This window comes from Hyla sarda, chromosome 7, assembly GCF_029499605.1.
Source record: "Hyla sarda isolate aHylSar1 chromosome 7, aHylSar1.hap1, whole genome shotgun sequence".
NCBI lineage: Eukaryota > Metazoa > Chordata > Amphibia > Anura > Hylidae > Hyla > Hyla sarda.
The window spans coordinates 229,661,611-229,681,912 of NC_079195.1; the positions used below are offsets into that span (position 1 = coordinate 229,661,611).

Sequence of the window (20,302 nt, forward strand, 5' to 3'; positions counted from 1 at the left end):
TCCATTTTCACCGGGAGACCCTTTTCTCCGCTCAGGCCCCGGACTAGTGACGTTGCCTTGACGACGACGCACAGGGACGTCCGTGCGCAGGTACGTCCCTGCGCTTCGTCGTGGGAGTTGTAGTTTTGCATCATGCTGGGAGTTGTAGTTTTGCAACATCTGGCGGTCCGCAGGTTGAAGACCCCTGATGAAGGGATTGACAGGCGGTGATGATGAAGGGGGTGATGATGACGGGGGTCTGGATGATGACGGGGGGGGGGGGGGGGGATGATGTATTTCTCACCCTAGGCTTATAGTCGAGTCAATAACTTCCTGGGTTTTTGGGGTGAAATTTGGGGCCTCGGCTTATATTCGGGTCGGCTTATACTCGAGTATATACGGTATGTTTGCTATGGGGATTTTCTCCTACTCTGGACAGTTCTTACAATGGACAGAGATGTCAGCAGAGAGCACTGTGGTCGTGATGTCTGCAGAGAGCTCTGTGTTCCAAAAAGAAAAGAAATTCCTCTGCAGTATTCAGCAGCAAATAAGTACAGGAAGGATTAAGATTTTTTTAATAGAAGTAATTTACAAATCTGTTTAACTTTCTGGCACCAGTTGATGTAAAAAAAAAAAGTTTTCCACCGGAGTACCCCTTTAACCTGTAGCTCTTCAGCTGTTGCAACATTTGGAATAAGTTTGCAACATTGTAGCCAAGCAGCGGTTTTGAGGGTATGCTGGGGGTTGTAGTTTTTCAACAGCTGGAGGGCCACAAGTTGAGGAACGCTGATGTAATGCTGATGCCTTATTCACAGTGAAGGTAACCAATCAGAAGCCTGGGCTGTGCTTGTAAGGGTCGGTTCGCACCACGATTTTGCTATACGGTTTCGTAAACTAAACGTATGCAGCCGTACAGAATACCGTGCTCATAGACTTCCCATTCAGAACCGTATGCACCATAATCTATACGGTTGTCTCCGTTTTTCAAACCATATGGTTTTTTTTACTTTTTTTTCCGGACAGAAAACCGTGTCCGGTTGAAAAAACATATTTTAACCGTATCCAGTTATTTTAACATAGGACTCTATGAGAACCGTAAGTGTCTACGGTTCAGTCCGGGTTTGTCTATCCAGTTTTTAACCTTGCACATGTGTAGTACGAGCCGAAATAACAAAAAAAGGTGGAATATACAAAGAAAATATAGATTTTTCACAATAAAAAAACGTATACAACCATATGTAACTGGACTACAAATATGTAACTGTTTTACGGTTTTAAACTGTATACAGTTGTGTTTGGTTTGTTTTTTAACATACGGTTTGGTCCATTTTTTGTAATCCGATTTTCTAAAAAAAAACAGATAAAAAAAACTGTATAGCAGAATCGTGGTGAGAACCTACCCTAAGGGGCGGAGTCATGTATCTTGCACATTGCAATAGTATATGGAGGAGAAATTTGGGATTTACAGGGCAAGTTTAGATAAACATGATCTTGATAATGTGTTATGGGGGGAACATCAGGTGATCATTCGGGAGAGTCCAAGAGTTTGGTTGACCCCTAAGGGCTTCGCTATAGAGCCCCAAACTGCCTCTGTGGCCCTTATTAGAAATCTATGCCACATACTTTGTACATCTGCAAAAAGGTCAGGGGTCAGACTCATGCACTCTTCCAAAAAATGTATCATTATTTCCATGGCACCATCTGGGACAAATTTAAAGGGGTACTCTGGTGGAAACCTTTTTCTTCTTTAAATCAACTGGTGCCAGAAAGTTAAACAGATTTGTAAATTACTTCTATTAAAAAATCTTAACCCTTCCAGTACTTATTAGCAGCTGTATGCTACAGAGGAAATTCTTTTCTTTTTAATATCTTTTTTGTCTTGTCCACAGTGCTCTCTGCTGACACCTCTGTCCGTATTAGGAACTGTCCAGAGCAGCATAGGTTTGCTATGAGAATTTTCTCCTGCTCTGGACAGTTCCTGATACGGGCATCAGGTGTCAGCATTGAGCACTGTGGTCAAGACAAAAAATAAATTCAAAAAGAAAAGGATTTCCTCTGTAGCATACAGCTGCTAATAAGTACTGGAAGGGTTAAGATTTTTTAATAGAAGTAATTTACAAATCTGTTTAACTTTCTGGCACCAGTTGATTTAAAAAAAAAAAAAAAAAGTTTTCCACCGGAGTACCCCTTTAATATTCCAGGTCACAGGATAAAGATACCTCCATTGGATATAGGGCCAGAAAACACCAAAAAAAATGGGGTAAAATGTTTTCTGTAACCTTCACGTGTTCATTGTAGAGATGCGCCAAATGTTTAAAAATTATTATTATTTTTATTTTTTTTTAAAGCCTCGATCACGGAAACCTTTTGGTGCAGTTGGTGAGAAATTGTGCCTTGTGTCACGTGACCGAACTTTTTATCGCATTCTGACGTGTACAGAGGCGTTATTCTTCACTTTGCAGATATCCGGTTTCCTTTGTCACGTCGGCTCACCTGCACGTTTTTTTTTTTGGTTTTTTTAAAGCCTTTTTATTCTGTCCTGGAAAATAAAGAATTTAGAAAAAAAAAATTTGCTAAATTTTGAATAAAAAAATTAAATGTTCCCTCGAATCTTGACAAACCCCCCCCCCCCCCAAAAACCCAGAGATCCACACTTGCGAGCGTCTAATGTAGATTTTTTTTTTATATTTCTGCAGAAAACATTGGAAAGAACAGTTAGTGCTGCAACTTTATTACCAGCATCTGCAGGACAAGCGACGGTCGCCATCTTGTCATCCCTGCAGATCTGTATGTATATTTCATTGGCGTAGGTTATGCGGGATGGCTTGTCGCCTGTGCGCCATTCTGTGGGTGTCCTGCACGTGTCCAGTCCCTGCTCCCGAGATCATTCAGGCAGGAAGGTCCGTGTTGGGCAAATAGGATGGAGCAGAGGCAACAAAACGTTCCGTGTACCAAACGCTTCTACACAGAGTATGACAGCGAGTTTTATTGTGGAAAAATTTCTCCCCCCCCCCCCCCCCCCAAAAAAAAAAAACAGCAATGATGTGACAGCCCCACCCTTGTGTACAGGTTGGGTGTAGTACTGCAACGCGGTCCAATTTACTTTAGTTAAAGGGGTTCTCTACTGCCCTGCCTTCCTGAGCTCCGCTCGTGGCTTCAGTGTTTGAGGCCGCCCCCCTCGTGACGTCACGCCCGCCCCCTTCCCATAGACTTTCGTTGAGGGGGGGGGGGGGGGCGGCTTCGAACACTGAAGCCCAGACACAGCGTTCGTTCGGACGCTGCAAGCGGAGCTCTGGAAGGCAGGGTAGTGGAGAACCCCTTTAAGTTCAACTGCAATACCACACACAACCTGTAGGTCTTTATTTTGCAAAAAGAAAGCAGTATTTTTCTAATCAGACAACCCCTTTAAAAAAGTTTTTTTTTTTTTTTTTTTATCCATTGATAAAAAAAAATTTAAACAAAAACAGCGCCGCCCCTTTATCCTTCAGGTTGTGTGTGGTATTGCAGCTTGGTTCCAGTGAAGTAAATGGAGATGAGGTGTAATACCGCACACAACCTGAGAACAGGGGTGGCGTTTTTTTTTATTGTGAAATTAGCTGTTTTTCGTTTCCTGAATATAATCCTGTCCCAAAAAGAAAAATGATCACCTGATCAAAAGGGGTCTGACTGATCCCTTGTATCAGTCACTGTTTCCCAACCAGGGTGCCTCCAGCTGTTGCTAAACTACAACTCCCAGCATGCCCGGACAGCCTTTGGTTGTCCGGGCATGCTGGGAGTTGTAGTTTAGCATCTAGCTGCTGCAAAACTATCTGCTGTCCTGGCAAGCTGGGAGTTGTAGTTCTGCAACATCTGGAGGTCTACAGTTTGGAGACCACTGCTGTAGAATTTACTTTGTTACATATTTTATACAATGTTTCTAGATTCATGACTTGCCTTTACCTCCGCTCCCTCCTCTGCGTAATTCCCCAGGAGTGTAATTGTTGCGCCCAGCACAGTATTTTATATAAAAAACATTTTTATTTTTTTTCTTGGAGCCTTTTTATTTATCACTCGGACAGAACTGGAATTTATCTGAACCCCGACTATATCATTGTGCAAGTAGAAAAGGGAGGAATGAACAGGGGCCGGACGGAAGCATTTATGTGTTTTGTGCCAATTTATTTTTATTCATTGTGTTGTATATTTTATTTTTTGGGTTTTTGTTGCACTGATTTTTCAATTTTAAGTCCCCCCCCAATAAATGCACCGTATTCTACAACGCTTTCATCCTTAATTCTGATTTTCTGCCTCCGTTAATCTCCCTCCCCGCAACAGTGCTTCTGAACCAATGCCGAAAGGTTGTTGGGGTATGCTGGGCGTTGTAGTTTTGCAACAGCTGGAGACACCCTGGTTGTGAAACTCTGCTCTACAGTGACCTAATGATATGACTAACACTTCAAAGGGGCACTTCAGGAAAGTATAGATTATAAAATAAAAACTCCAGAGCCACCGCACTACCTGGATATGTTGCCTGATATGCATGGCTCTTGTGGCCCCTGTTGTCTTCTCTGGCTGCTTGATATTCTTTGCCATCCTTCCCTACATCTCCCAGCAATCATTGCAGCTCTGCATGCCCGTTTCCTCTTTGAGAGCAGCCCCCACCCTCTGGCTTTGAGCAGCAGCAGAGAGAGGTTCAGTGTCTGATTGGTTGAGGCTGCACACACCTCCCAGTTCTCATCACCAAAGGGAGAATGACTCAACAGTACAGGGCAGAAACCACATGGTCTGTCACCTCGGGGGGGGGGGGGGGGGGGGGGGGTCGGGGCTGCTTTCAGAGAGGGATTTTGGACAGACAAAGTGGATGGCTGGATGATGGAATTCCCTTACTTCATGCATGTGACAAGAGGGAAAACTGCTCTATGTAGCTAATAAATGATATTTAGACCAGTGTTTCCCAACCGAGTCCAAGGCACACCAACATTCCGGGTTTTTTCAGTTACTCTATTGGAATAGAACAGTGAAAAATTAAAATCCTGGACTGTTGGTGCCTTGAGGACTGGGTTGGGAAACACTGATTTAGACAATTAAAGAGGTTGAGTGGGAAAGGATGGGCTTTGTGTATAGTTCCCCTTTAAACAAAATTAGAAATTACGAGCTGACTTTTTCCCAAAAAAACTGTGCCACCTCTGTACTCAGGTTGCATGTGGTATTGCAGCTCAGTTCCATGGAAGTTAATGGAGCCGAGTTGTAATACCATATTCAAGCTGAGGAGTCACTGTTTGTTTAATTCCTGGATAATGCCTTAAGGGTGGGGGTCACATGTAGTGCATACACACACTATTTTGCAATGTGGATGTCACAAGAGTGAGCTCACTGCTGCAGCTGTTTTATTTAGGGTTTTCTTGTACATTATTATGGGGGCAGCTGAGCATAACAGCATTTAGAGATGAGCTACACAGACAGAAGCTGTCCTATTAATGTGAAAGCTTACTGGGCATGTTATTCCACAGGGAGGGGAAGGCTAATCTGTGAGTGTCATCTTTCACTAATGTACAGATCACTTTCCAACATCCTCCTCAGACAAAACAGGAAGTTTTAGACCTAGTGTCCAAAATGAGAACTGCAAGTGTTCAGCATTCTATAATAGGAAGTAAAATTTAAAAAAAATATTTTTGTACAAGTCATTTTCTGCATGTAAATTAACCTGTTGTGGATTTTTAACTTCCACTCACTGAAAATCTGCACAAGTATTTAAAGGGTTATCCTGAAATAGAAAAACAGTGCCACACTTGCAGGAATGTTGAGCGCAGGATGAAGTCAAACAGGAGCTTTTATTTTGACAATCACATGTAGCACAAGGAAACACCAATGCGTTTCGTTTACCCACGATTAAGGGTCCAGTTTGACCCGAAACGTGTTTGTTTGTGTTCTCTATGTGATCGTCAAAATAAGGTTCCTGTTTGACTTCATCCTGCGCTGGACATTCCTTTTCCTAGTCTTGTCTATTAGACCGGTGGCACGGCCGGTCAGGCTGAGGTGATCCGCCAATTAAGACTTGGCTTCGTTCACTTCAATGGAACTGAGCTGCAATACCACACAAAGCCTGAGGATAAAGATGGCGCTGTTTTCTAAACCTGGATAACCTATTTGAACGGAACAGACATAAGATTAACAAATCCATATTGGTAAAATTCAGAATTTGGAATAAGGCCAGTGGGCCTAGGGGAGGGGTGCAGCACTATTCTGTACAGTCCCATGTAGGATGGGAACGACTATTCTATATAGAGACTTAACCAGTGACCACTAGACTGAGCACTGATCTTAGTCTACAGTCTCCACATACAGGGCCGACTGCAGGAGAGCTGCGTACAGTGTGCGGAGGAGGATGTAATGTTGCCATCTTATTATATGAAGTTACAATTCAAGAAATTCTACAAGATGTCTACAAATGTAAAAAAAAACTTTATTATAAATAAATAAAAAGTGCCGTATGTTCTGTACAGTAATATTTACATAACCGAAAAACCATCAATTCTCCTTATCCACAACAAAAGGATCCAGACTGGTCTGAAAGGAAAAAGGACATAAGTTAGAATACATAAGTCTTTTGTAAAAGACCATCAACTATTGTATACTGTAATAGCAGCTACTGCCCCCTATATACAAGAATATAACTAATACTGCTCCCATATATACAAGAATAGAACTGCTATAATACTGCCCCCTATATACAAGAATAGAACTACTATAATACTGCCTCCTATATACAAGAATATAACTACTATAATGCTGCTCCTATATACAAGAATATATCTACTATAATACTGCTCCTATATACAAGAATATAACTACTATAATACTGTCTCCTATATACAAGAATATAACTACGATAATAGTGCTCCTATATACAAGAATATAACTACTATAATACTGCCCCTATATACAAGAATATAACTACTATAATACTGCTCCTATATACAAGAATATAACTACTATAATACTGCCTCCTATAGACAAGAATATATCTACTATAATACTGCTCCTATAGACAAGAATATATCTACTATAATACTGCTCCTATATACAGGAATATATCTACTATAATACTGCTCCTATATACAGGAATATAACTACTATAATACTGCTCCTATATACAGGAATATAACTACTATAATACTGCTCCTATATACAAGAATATAACTACTATAATACTGCTCCTATATACAAGAATATAACTACTATAATACTGCTCCTATATACAAGAATATAACTACTATAATACTGCTCCTATATACAAGAATATAACTACTATAATACTGCTCCTATATACAAGAATATAACTACTATAATACTGCTCCTATATACAAGAATATAACTACTATAATACTGCTCCTATATACAAGAATATAACTACTATAATACTGCTCCTATATACAAGAATATAACTACTATAATACTGTCCCCTATATACAAGAATATATCTACTATAATACTGCTCCTATATACAAGAATATATCTACTATAATACTGCTCCTATATACAAGAATATAACTACTATAATACTGCTCCTATAGACAAGAATATAACTACTATAATACTGCTCCTATATACAAGAATTTAACTACTATAATACTGCTCCTATAGACAAGAATATATCTACTATAATACTGCCCCTATATACAAGAATATAACTACTATAATACTGCTCCTATATACAAGAATTTAACTACTATAATACTGCTCCTATAGACAAGAATATATCTACTATAATACTGCCCCTATATACAAGAATATAACTACTATAATACTGCTCCTATATACAGGAATATAACTACTATAATACTGCTCCTATAGACAGGAATATAACTACTATAATACTGCTCCTATATACAGGAATATAACTACTATAATACTGCTCCTATATACAAGAATATAACTACTATAATACTGCTCCTATATACAAGAATATAACTACTATAATACTGCCCCCTTGTGTCTCTCACCTGGTACAGCGCTCGCTCCTTCTTCAGTCTGGCATAGAATTGGAGAACATATGGGTTCGCATTCACCGCCTTTGGATCGAAGTCCATGACCCGGAGCCCCTCTAGGTTGCGAGCCCTGGAGAGCGCTACGTAGGCCTGGCCGCTCTCAAACACACGGGACAGGGAGATCTCCACACAGTCCAGCGTCATCCCCTGTAGTGCGGGAAGTGTTAGAATCAACCATCGGCCATGTTGTGTCCCCTCAGGTGTTGGGGGGGGGGGGGGGGAACATACCTGACTCTTGTGTATGGAGATGGCCCAGGCCAGCTTCAGGGGCAACTGCTGCCGACTCAGGAAGACCCCACCATTAGCTTTGATGACCCAGCGCTCCGGCTTCATGACCTCCGTGACCCCGCACAGGAAACGGACTTTGGGCAGAGCTGAAGGAAGATACATGACGTTACAATGTATCAGCGAAGCTATTAAAGAGAAGACTAGAGATGAGCGAACTTACAGTAAATTCGATTCGTCACGAACTTCTCGGCTCGGCAGTTGACGACTTTTCCTGCATAAATTAGTTCACCTTTCCGGTGCTCCTGTGGGCTGGAAAAGGTGGATACAGTCCTAGGAGACTTTCCTAGGACTGTATCCACCTTTTCCAGCCCACCAGAGCACCGGAAAGCTGAACTAATTTATGCAGGAAAAGTCAGCAACCGCCGAGCTGAGAAGTTCGTGACGAATCGAATTTACTTTAAGTTCGCTCATCTCTAGAGAAGACGACTAATGCAGCAGATCATGGGAGGTAAGGTGGAATCTAGCATTGGAAGTGGAGTCTCCAGCTGTTGCAAAACTACTACTCCCAGCATGCCCGGACAGCCTTTGGCTGTCCGGGCATGCTGGGAGTAGTAGTTTTGCAACAGCTGGAAAACACACTAGTTGGCAAACACCGCTCTAAGCCTGAGGGAATAGCAATTCTTTAGCCACGGTTCCCTAGAGGTTTCCTCTCTTAAAGGGGTACTCCACTGGAAAACATTTTTTTTCTAAATCAACTGGTGCCAGAAAGTTAAACAGATTTGTAAATTACTTCTATTTAAAAATCTTAATCCTTCCAGTACTTATCAGCTGCTGTATGCTCCACAGGAAGTTATTTTATTTTTGAATTTCTTTTCTGTCTGACCACAGTGCTCTCTGCTGACACCTCTGTCCATGTCAGGAACTGTACAGAGTAGGAGCAAATCCCCATAGAAAACCTCTCCTGCTCTGGACAGTTCCTGATACGGACAGAGGTGTCAGCAGAGAGCACTGTGGTCAGACTGGAAAGACATTTTTAATGAAAAGAACTTCCTGTGGATCATACAGCAGCTGATAAGTACTGAAATGATTAAAGGGGTATTCCAGGGAAAAACTTCTTTATATATCAACTGGCTCCAGAAAGTTAAACAGATTTGTAAATTACTTCTATAAAAAAAATCTTAATCCTTTCAGTACTTATGAGCTTCTGAAGTTAAGGTTGTTCTTTTCTGTCTAAGTCCTCTCTGATGACACGTGTCTTGGGAACCGCCCAGTTTAGAAGCAAATCCCCATAGCAAACCTCTTCTAAACTGGGTGGTTCCCGAGACACGTGTCATCAGAGAGCACTTAGACAGAAAAGAACAACCTTAACTTCAGAAGCTCATAAGTACTGAAAGGATTAAGATTTTTTTAATAGAAGTAATGTACAAATCTGTTTAACTTTCTGGAGCCAGTTGATATATATAAAAAAGTATTTCCTGGATAACCCCTTTAAGACTTTGTAATAGAAGTAATTTACAAATCTGTTTAACGTTCTGGCACCAGTTGATTTTCAGATTTTTTTTTTCCAGTGGAGTACCCCTTTAAGTCCTGGAGACTGAGAATGCTGGGAGTTGTAGTTTTACAACAGCTGGAAACACACCATAGGGAAAACACTGGATCTTGCCACTAAAGGGCATGATAGTGCTTCTCCCTGCCTTATATAAGACTCAGAGGCTACTTATAGGTAGTGTACTTCTAACTGTATCTCATCTTATATTCAGGGTCCTAGAGCCCCTTTTCTATTGTTTCCCCCCCCCCCCCCAATAATCTGCTTTATAATATTGTATACATTGTATTCCTACATGGAATATACATGGCGCCTTCTCATTCATTTCTCCTCTGTCTGATCACTTACGTTTTCCGGCTCCGTCGAACCCAACGACGACTCCTCGCGCGCCGTTCACCAAACCGCGAGCGACGTCCAGATTCTTGGTCAGCATCACCTGCAACGTCAGAGGAGAATGAGGAGGAAGTGAAGTCTCCAGGACGGGCGCATAGTCGGGTAAGAACATTGTTCATCACAGTTCATTTGTCTCCATTCACATCTAAATCTGCAGTAATAATTGTTAACAGCGCCACACCTGTCCACAGGCTATGTATGGTATTACACCTCAACTCCAATGAAGCAGAGCTGCAATACCACAAGCAACCTGTATATAGGTGTAGCGCTGTTATCGTAAGAAAGCAACTCCGTGCACAGTCTGTAGAGATTTCTGCTTGTCCAGCACTATGGCCGCCGTGATCTACATGGACCTCACAGTCCCGGCTTCTGATCTCACCTGAGCACCTTTCTTCAGAAGGATCTTCTCCCCGACCGGACACTGCGCGTTCACAGTCTTCACAAGCATCGGGTCACTGTCCAGGGCGTCGTACTGCTGCATCTCCCCTGCACCACAGAACAAAGCATCCCAGGTATAAGCATTATAAGAATAATATAATGTGCCACCTGGTACAGACTAGCTTCCCCTGAGCTTAAAAAAGACAGAGTGCAGGGAGGGGATAGAGGACTGTGCAGCTGTAACTGTGTTGACACAGTCCTCGTTATGATCATAGAGATGAGTGCAGGGAGGGGATAGAGGACTGTGCAGCTGTAACTGTGTTGACACAGTCCTCGTTATGATCATAGAGATGAGTGCAGGGAGGGGATAGAGAGAACTGTGCAGCTGTAACTGTATGGACACAGTCCTCGTTATGATCATAGAGATGAGTGCAGGGAGGGGACAGAGAGGACTGTGCAGCTGTAACTATATGACCACACAGTTCTCTCTATGATCATAGAGATGAGTGCAGGGAGGGGATAGAGAGGACTGTGCAGCTGTAACTGTATGGACAGTTTTTTTCTGTGATCATAGAGATGAGTGCAGCTACAGTTCTACCATTTTTGTATACAGTTACAATGCAGACCCCCACGTGTCTCTACGGTTACAGACTACAAACAGTCCCTGTAGTCGTGCGCCTTTAACCCTTGCAGCTCCAATAAGACGGGGAGCCATACCAGGTAGTTGCTGTAGCCTCCGATCGTTGGTCAGGTCTACGTCGTCCTTGTGGGTGCACAGCCGGGTGGCCAGGATCCCGTCCCGCTCGATCTTGTTGTTGACGGTCAGTAGGAGTTGTCTGGTCACCTCTTCCGTGCACCTGAGGGGGAAAAATCATCGCAACGGTGTAAAATCCAGTGTCCAGCGCAACCACCCTATGATGTCCGGGGATCAGACTGATAGGACGCAGTCAGTCGTTACAAATTTCTGCAAGCTGCTGAGGAACTACAAGCACCAGCAAGCCAGGGACTTTACCAAGTTTCGAGGCATGCTGGGGGTTATAGTGCCACAACAATAAATTCACCCACAGCCGTCCCTTCCTCACCTGCCCAGACGAATGGCCTGCAGCAGAGAGATGAACCTCTTGTCGGTCTGTCTCCGCACCGCCGTCAGCTCCATGGTCAGGTGGATGCATCTCCTCCAGCTTTTGGCCTGTGGAGCGGAACACGTGAGAAATTACATCTAATGCAGTGAACTACAACTCCCAGCATGCCCAGACAGCCAATCCAAGTATTGCATAACTACAACTCACAACATGCCCGGACAGCCAACGGCTGTCCGGGCATGCTGGGAGTTGTAGTTTTGCAACATTTGCAGGTCCACAGTTTGGAGACCACTGCTCTAATGGCTTTTTCCCCTTTAAAGGGGTACTCCACTGGAAAAAATTATAAATAAATGAATAACTGCTGCCAGGAAAGATTTGTAAATTACTTCTATTCAAAAATCTTAATCCTTCCAGTACTTATCAGTTGCTGTATGTTCCAGAGGAAGTTCTTTTCTTTTTTTAATTTCCTTTCTGTCTGACCACAGTGCTCTCTGCTGACACCTCTGTCCATTTTAGGAACTGTCCAGAGTAGGAGCAAATCCCCATAGAAAACCTATCCTGCTCTGGACAGTTCCTAAAATGGATAGAGATGTCAGCAGAGAGCACTGTGGTCAGACAGAAAGGAAACTCAAAAAGAAAAGAACTTCCTGTGGAGCATACAGCAGTTGATAAGTACTGGAAGGATTAAGATGATTTTTTTTTTCCATAGAAATAAATAATTTACTGCTTTGATGGCTTCTTTCTCTTAAAACCAAGACTACAGTGAGCGACAAAGACCAGAACAACCATAGCAAAAAATAAATAAAACATAACAAGTTTGATAAGAGCTCCACCTATGGTGGTTGCAGGGAGAAGAAGAATATTGTTTCTGTCTGTAATTACCATTAGTAGGAGCTCACTGTATACAAGCTTTATAACAGCTCCGCCTAGTGGTGGTTCCAAGGAGAATAAGAATATTATTTCTGCCTGTGAAAACCACTAGGGGGAGCTCAATGTATACAAGTTTCATAACCGCTCCCCCTAGTGGTGGTTGAAGGCAGAAAGAATTTTATTACCCAATTGTCCCTTCAACCACCACTAGGGGGAGCTGTTATCATACTTAACCCTATACGCCTGAATTTCTGGACCACAATGCATCATTTCAGCCGCCATCATGTAGGAATTAGTCTGACCCTGTATCCGATCCCCACCTGGAAGCAGAACTTTGTCTGACTTGAGGCTTGAGTCACCGGCGGAAGCTGCAGGAAATCTCCGCAGACGATGAGCTGGATCCCACCAAAGGGCTCGTCCTTCCCGCGGACCGCCCTGTCAGAGGAGACATTGTGGATGAACATTCACCCTCCAACCCTGACCCTACAGCCAGAGCCTCGACTGAGGGACATCTATACCTGGCCACGGCCTCCAGCTTGTCGAAGAATTCCCCTTCCACCATAGAGATCTCGTCGATGATCAGGTGTCGGCAACTGATCCAGTGCTGACGGACCCCCGGCCTCTTGGCCAACTCTATACACTGCTCCAGAGGAGCCTTCCCCGAACCGATCCCTAAAACCAAGAATGTGGTGAGCGACAAACAGGCCAACCATACCATAAAAAAAAATGTATTTATAATATATTAAATAAAAAAAATATAATATATATAATAAAAATATAAAATATATTAATATACATTTTAATATATATATATATATATATATATATATATATATATATATATATATAAAAAATTGTATTTATTTTTTCCTGCAAACACCACTAGTAGAGATGAGCGAACTTACAGTAAATTCGATTCGTCACGAACTTCTCGGCTCAGCAGTTGATGACTTTTCCTGCATAAATTAGTTCAGCTTTCAGGTGCTCCGGTGGGCTGGAAAAGGTGGATACAGTCCTAGGAGACTCTTTCCTAGGACTGTATCCATCTTTTCCAGCCCACCGGAACTCCTGAAAGCTGAACTAATTTATGCAGGATAAGTCATCAACTGCCGAGCCGAGAAGTTTGTGACGAATCGAATTTACTGTAAGTTTGCTCATCTCTAACAACTAGTGGAGCTCACAGGGTACAAGATTGATAACTGCTCCACCTAGTGGTGGTTGAAAGCAGAAAGAATCTCCTTCTTGCAACTACCACTAGGGGGAGCTTACTGAATGCAAGTTTGATAACAACTCCCCCTAGTGGTGTTTGCAGGGAGAATGAGAATATTGTTTTGCCTGCAACCACCACTAGAGGATGCTGAATGCATACAGGTCTTAAAACAGCTCCACCTAGTGGTTACTGCAGGTTGAAAGTTCTCATTCTCCCTGCCACCACCACTAGGGGGAGCCGTTATGAAACTAGTGTGCAGTCAGCTCCCTCTAGTGGCAATTGCAGGCAGAAACAATATTCTCATTCTCCCTGCAACCACCACTAGGGTAAGTTCACAGCATACAAGTTTGATAACAGCTCCCTCTAGTGGTGGTGGCAGTGAGAATGAATAAATTGTTTCTGCCTGAAATCACCACTAGAGGGGGCTCATTGCATCCAAGTTCGATAAGGCAGAAACACATTTTTTCATTCTCCCTGCAACCACCACCAGGGGGGAACTAATCTGAAACTTGTATGCAGTGAGCTCCCTCTAGTGGTGGTTGAAGGTAGCAAAAAATTAAAAAATTAAAGGGGTAGTCCAGTGGTGAAAAACTTATCCCCTATCCTAAGGATAGGGGATAAGTTTGAGATAGCGGGGGGTCCGACCGCTGGGGCCCCCCGCGATCTCTCTGTACGGGCCCCCGGCTCTCCGCCGAGATAGCGGGTGTCGACCCCCGCACGAGGCGGCGGCCGACACGCCCCCTCAATACATCTCTATGGCAGAGCCGGAGATTGCCGAAGGCAGCGCTTCGGCTCTGCCATAGAGTTGTATTGAGGGGGCGTGTCGGCCGCCGCTTCGTGCGGAGGTCGACACGCCCCCTTCCCGCGGGCTGTCGGGGCTCCGTACAGGAGATTGCGGTGGGCCCCAGGGGTCGGACCCCCCGCGATCTGCAACTTATCCCCTATCCTTAAGATAGGGGATAAGTTGTAAACCACTGAGTCACCACTGGACTACTCCTTTAATAATAATAATAATAATAATAATAATAATTAGTCTATGGCCAGATTTGCCAACCAGGGTGCCTCTAGCTGTTGCAAAACTACAACTCCCAGCATGCCCGGACAGCCGTTTGCTGTCCGGGCATGCTGGAAGTTGTAGTTTTGCAACAGCTGGAGGCACCCGGGTTGGAAAACAATGTTCAATGGCTGTGTTGGGAAGAAAAGATTTTGTAGCACAGTAAAAAAAAAAAATAATGATCATTTGCATTAGTCTGGCTCCCCCTATAGGCCATCTTAGATATCTATCGGTACATTGAGGCAGAATATGGAATAGGAGTTCCTCACCTGCAAAAGCGTGTAGTGTGGTGCCCCCGATGTGACAGGCCGCTACCCCTGTACTCGCGGTGGCATAAGTGCTTTTAGGAGGCAGCGCCCCAACAATCCTCTTCAGGAGGTACGACTTCCCTGTGCCTGGGAATAAGGAAACACGAGAAGAGACGTTACCTATACATTATATATATTATAAAAACCTCTATTCTTTACACTGCAGGCTGTTCCCAAAAGAACAAAATGATAGAATCAAGTGACTAATCAGATTTACTACGAAAAATAAAAAGTCAAGTATCGCGACCCCTGACCTGCGCTTCCCGTGAAGAAAACGTTCCTCCCGCTCAGGATGGTGCTAAGAATCGTGGACTGCTCGGTGGAGAGCTGCAGCTGCCGGGGCATAGACAGAGCGGGCTTCTTACTGGGGCGGAGCTCCGAAATCTAGAATAAAATGAGATGTACACAGTGACCCCACCAGCAGAATAGTGAGTGCAGCTCTGGAGTATAATACAGGATATAACTCCGGATCAGTACAGGATCAGTAATGTAATGTATGTACACAGTGACCCCACCAGCAGAATAGTGAGTACAGCTCTGCAGTATAATACAGGATATAACTCCGGATCAGTACAGGATCAGTAATGTAATGTATGTACACAGTGACCCCACCAGCAGAATAGTGAGTACAGCTCTGCAGTATAATACAGGATATAACTCAGGATCAGTACAGAATAAGTAATGTATGTACACAGTGACCTCACCAGCAGAATAGTGAGTACAGCTCTGGAGGATAATACAGGATATAACTCAGGATCAGTACAGGATAAGTAATGTAATGTATGTACACAGTGACCCCACCAGCAGAATAGTGAGTACAGCTCTGGAGTATAATACAGGATATAACTCAGGATCAGTACAGGATAAGTAATGTAATGTATATACACAGTGACCTCTATACAGCAGAATAGTGAGTGCAGCTCTGGAGTATAATACAGGATATAACTCAGGATCAGTACAGGATAAGTAATGTAATGTATGTACACAGTGACCTCACCAGCAGAATAGTGAGTACAGCTCTGGAGTATAATACAGGATATAACTCAGGATCAGTAATGTAATGTAATGTACACAGTGATCTCACCAGCAGAATAGTGAGTGCAGCTCTGGAGTATAATACAGGATATAACTCAGGATCAGTACAGGATAAGTAATGTATGTACACAGTGATCTCACCAGCAGAATAGTGAGTACAGCTCTGGAGTATAATAAAGGATATAACTCAGGATCAGTACAGGATAAGTAATGTATGTACACAGTGATCTCACCAGCAGAATAGTGAGTACAGCTCTGGGGTATAATACAGGATATAACTCAGGATCAGTACAGGATAAGTAATGTAATGTATGTACACAGTGACCTCACCAGCAGAATAGTGAGTACAGCTCTGGGGTATAATACAGGATATAACTCAGGATCAGTACAGGATAAGTAATGTAATGTATGTACACAGTGACCTCACCAGCAGAATAGTGATTACAGCTCTGGGGTATAATACAGGATATAACTCAGGATCAGTACAGGATAAGTAATGTAATGTATGTACACAGTGACCTCACCAGCAGAATAGTGAGTGCAGCTCTGGGGTATAATACAGGATATAACTCAGGATCAGTTCAGGATAAGTAATGTAATGTACGTACACAGTGATCTCACCAGCAGAATAGTGAGTACAGCTCTGGAGTATAATACAGGATATAACTCAGGATCAGTACAGGATAAGTAATGTAATGTATGTGCACAGTGATCTCACCAGCAGAATAGTGAGTACAGCTCTGGAGTATAATACAGGATATAACTCAGGATCAGTACAGGATAAGTAATGTAATGTATGTACACAGTGATCTCACCAGCAGAATAGTGAGTACAGCTCTGGAGTATAATACAGGATATAACTCAGGATCAGTACAGGATAAGTAATGTAATGTATGTACACAGTGACCTCACCAGCAGAATAGTGAGTACAGCTCTGGAGTATAATACAGGATATAACTCAGGATCAGTACAGGATAAGTAATGTAATGTATGTACACAGTGACCTCACCAGCAGAATAGTGAGTACAGCTCTGGAGTATAATACAGGATATAACTCAGGATCAGTACAGGATAAGTAATGTAATGTATGTACACAGTGACCTCACCAGCAGAATAGTGAGTACAGCTCTGGAGTATAATACAGGATATAACTCAGGATCAGTACAGGATAAGTAATGTAATGTGTGTACACAGTGACCTCACCAGCAGAATAGTGAGTGCAGCTCTGGAGTATAACTTACCAGACTGTTCTCTGATGACTCCGTCCTCGGCCGTTTCTGTTGGCATCGGTTCGCGCCGTTCCCTCCCCGGTTACTCAGCCCTTTGCCCTTCAGAGGCGTCTGGTTATTGACTTTTGCTCGCATTTCGTTCGCCTGCTCCACGTCCTTCTTCTGTACGGGGCTGATGGTCTCAAACATACGTGGGAGCCCTGACAGCAGGCGCATGCGCTCATTCACCGGCTTCTTGCTCTTCGCCGCTTCGTGTTTTATCATCAGGGTCTTCATGAAATGCTTCAGCTGGTCGGAGGGGCAGTTAGAGATCAGCAGTTGGATGTTCTCCGGCTGCAGCACGATGGAGCTTTTACCATCTCGGATGAAGCGGGTGAAGATCTGGATCTGCTTCAGGATGAAGTTCTGAGGTAACTTCCCGTCACTGACCTTCAGCACCAGCTCCCGGAACTCATTGCGTCCCAGCGAGGTGAAGGCGTTACGGATAACCTTACGCTTCATGGCCTGTCCGGAGGAGTTCAGATATTCAATGGTGACGCTGCTCTGGATCTCCGCGGACAAGTGGTTGGTCACATTCATCTTCCTGAGAAGAGAAAAAAAAAGCCATGGTTACCATTATCTTCCAGCAGCAGTATATAGATAGAGCTGGAGGGGAGGTATGTAACTACTCTATATCCTGATCCCAGGTAGACAGCAGCAGTATACAGAGAGCTAGAGGGGAGGTGTATAACTACTATATATCCTGATCCCATAGAGAGCAGCAGTATACAGAGAGCTGGAGGGGAGGTGTATAACTACTATATATCCTGATCCCATAGAGAGCAGCAGCAGTATACAGAGAGCTAGAGGGGAGGTGTATAACTACTATATATCCTGATCCCATAGAGAGCAGCAGTATACAGAGAGCTGGAGGGGAGGTGTATAACTACTATATATCCTGATCCCATAGAGAGCAGCAGCAGTATACAGAGAGCTAGAGGGGAGGTGTATAACTACTATATATCCTGATCCCATAGAGATAGCATCAGCAGTATACAGAGAGCTGGAGGGGAGGTGTATAACTACTATATAGCCTGATCCCATAGAGATAGCAGCAGTATACATATAGAGCTGGAGGGAGGGTATGGGAGCTGCCAGGAGCTATTTGATCTGTGGTTCCCAAGAAGTCAGTTGTCCCAGGACTGACCATTTCTTCTAATGCATTAAACACTGATTGTCTGTTGGTCAGGTTGGTGTTCACATGACCCAGTTACAGTGATAGGGATGACCCTTATATTTCTAATGACTGATCAATATACTAATACTAAAATGCCATTGCTGCTGGAAAAATATATCCGTTACCTACCCGTTAACCCATATACATCAGAATGCTATCTGCTCGTGACTATGAATATAGGCCTTGAAAATGACTCAATGTGGGAGTAGAAAGACTAAACATCTGACGAACAGAGAACTTCTGCCAATAAACGAATGGACACTAGATATGCTAATATATACGGACACAATAATCGAACAACCAATCAAAATGTAACATGCCAATTGTGATGTCATAACTAACCCTCCTTTTTCCAAATGTAAAAACCAAATTTACTTCCTGTAATAAAAAATAAAAAAAATAATAGAACTCCCTGGAGTCAACACCGAGGAGGGGACTCATACCAACCTGGCCTGGTGTGAATTTTCTTACGCCGTCACTCGGAAAAATAGTACAGCGGTAGTCACGCACAGATTAAGGCTGCACATTAACCCATCCTTAACAACGGCAATGAAACATGAATGCAGTTGATCTGTAATATAATAGACGGCACTGGATGACTCGTGATGGTGCGTGTGCCTGATATGATACAGTATAATTGTATATATATATATATATATATATATATATATATATATATATACACACACATACCCCTCTAATGAGTAGGATGAGTGCACAATATATACAGGGAATTAATCTTCTATCTAATCCAGTGTTTTTTCTATCTAATTTTTCCCAGTGTGTCTCCAGCTGTTGCAAAACTACAACTCCCAGTATGCCTTTGGCTGTCCGGTTATGCTGGGAGTTGTAGTTTTGGTGCAGCTGTTCAGAAATCACTGCCGTATGTAAATCATCTGTAATTAAACACAACCTATAGGACAGAGGTCTTCAACCTGCGGACCTCCAGCTGTTGCAAAACTACAATTCCCAGCATGCCCGGACAGCCGTTGGCTGTCCGGGCATGCTGGGAGTTGTAGTTTTGCAACATCTGGAGGTCCGCAGGTTGGAGACCACTGCTACAGGAGATCCCACCCTCCATGCAATGTATACAGAGGATCGCATCTTACATTAGAATTATATGAATGACACCTTCGTTACAGTGTATCAGTGAAGGATACATTATATACCAGTCACCATTATTCACTGATCTCATCTACCGCATGTACCTTGTTGGTGTAAGTGAAGGCTCCGGCTATCTGATCCCAGTGTCCCGGATCCTCTCCTCTCTGATCCCGCCGCAGTGTCCCGGATTCTCCGCTCCCTCCGGCTCAGATCCTCTTTGCTTCCTCCGGACTCCACATTAAACGCGAAACAAACTTTCAAATTTACCGGCACAGAGAAGCAGCCAATCAGAGACCGGACATTTAAAGAATTAGCCAATAGCGTCGCAGTGACGTCACGCCTGTAGAGCCGTTAACAGACCAAGGGTGTTATTATCACATGACTCGTCCCAGATGCCGCGGCGTCCATCTTTGTTTTGGGAAAACCATGCTTACCTATATTTACAAATCTTGGCTATTGAACCCCTCATTTACGACTAACTCCTGAAGAATGGCGTCCCCTACCTGACACCGTGCAGAGCCCTGACTGATGTTATGATAAGTCAGCCAAGTATATGGTATTTTCGGTATCACTGATCAATAGTTCATTGCATCAGGCGCTCACGCGGACAGCCCGTCGGGGACCTGACTCGGTTTCAGCACAA

At 43.3% G+C, this 20,302-nt stretch overlaps 1 protein-coding gene across 3 annotated transcripts; it reads right to left on the reverse strand.

Moving 5' to 3' along the window:
• Positions 1-6,441: 6,441 nt before the first annotated feature.
• Positions 6,442-20,273, reverse strand: PIF1 (PIF1 5'-to-3' DNA helicase). 3 transcript variants are annotated; one of them, XM_056533015.1, is made up of 13 exons: positions 20,163-20,273; positions 17,352-17,922; positions 15,330-15,459; positions 15,037-15,162; positions 13,022-13,175; positions 12,824-12,938; positions 11,634-11,740; positions 11,269-11,408; positions 10,553-10,659; positions 10,129-10,216; positions 8,235-8,380; positions 7,962-8,153; positions 6,442-6,525 (listed from the first exon to the last, which is right to left on the reverse strand). In XM_056533015.1, the coding sequence occupies exons 2-13, from the start codon at positions 17,916-17,918 to the stop codon at positions 6,487-6,489; spliced, it is 1,911 nt and encodes a 636-aa protein (XP_056388990.1). In that variant the 5' UTR covers positions 17,919-17,922; positions 20,163-20,273; the 3' UTR covers positions 6,442-6,486. The 3 variants fall into 3 exon arrangements, with proteins under 3 accessions (XP_056388990.1, XP_056388988.1, XP_056388989.1); XM_056533013.1 differs by having other exon boundaries at positions 20,094-20,203; XM_056533014.1 differs by lacking the exon at positions 20,163-20,273 and adding an exon at positions 19,764-19,885.
• Positions 20,274-20,302: the final 29 nt, after the last annotated feature.

Bases quoted from the DNA above. Each gene is read 5' to 3' on its own strand.
- PIF1 (XM_056533013.1), bottom strand. From the start codon at position 20,128: ATGAGGGGTTCAATAGCCAAGATTTGTAAATATAG. The intron at 11,741-12,823 runs GTGGGGATCGGA...TCCGCTCCACAG, and splicing joins AGACAAAGTTCTGCTTCCAG to GCCAAAAGCTGGAGGAGATG. The intron at 11,409-11,633 runs GTGAGGAAGGGA...TTTCCCCCTCAG, and splicing joins CAGGCCATTCGTCTGGGCAG to GTGCACGGAAGAGGTGACCA.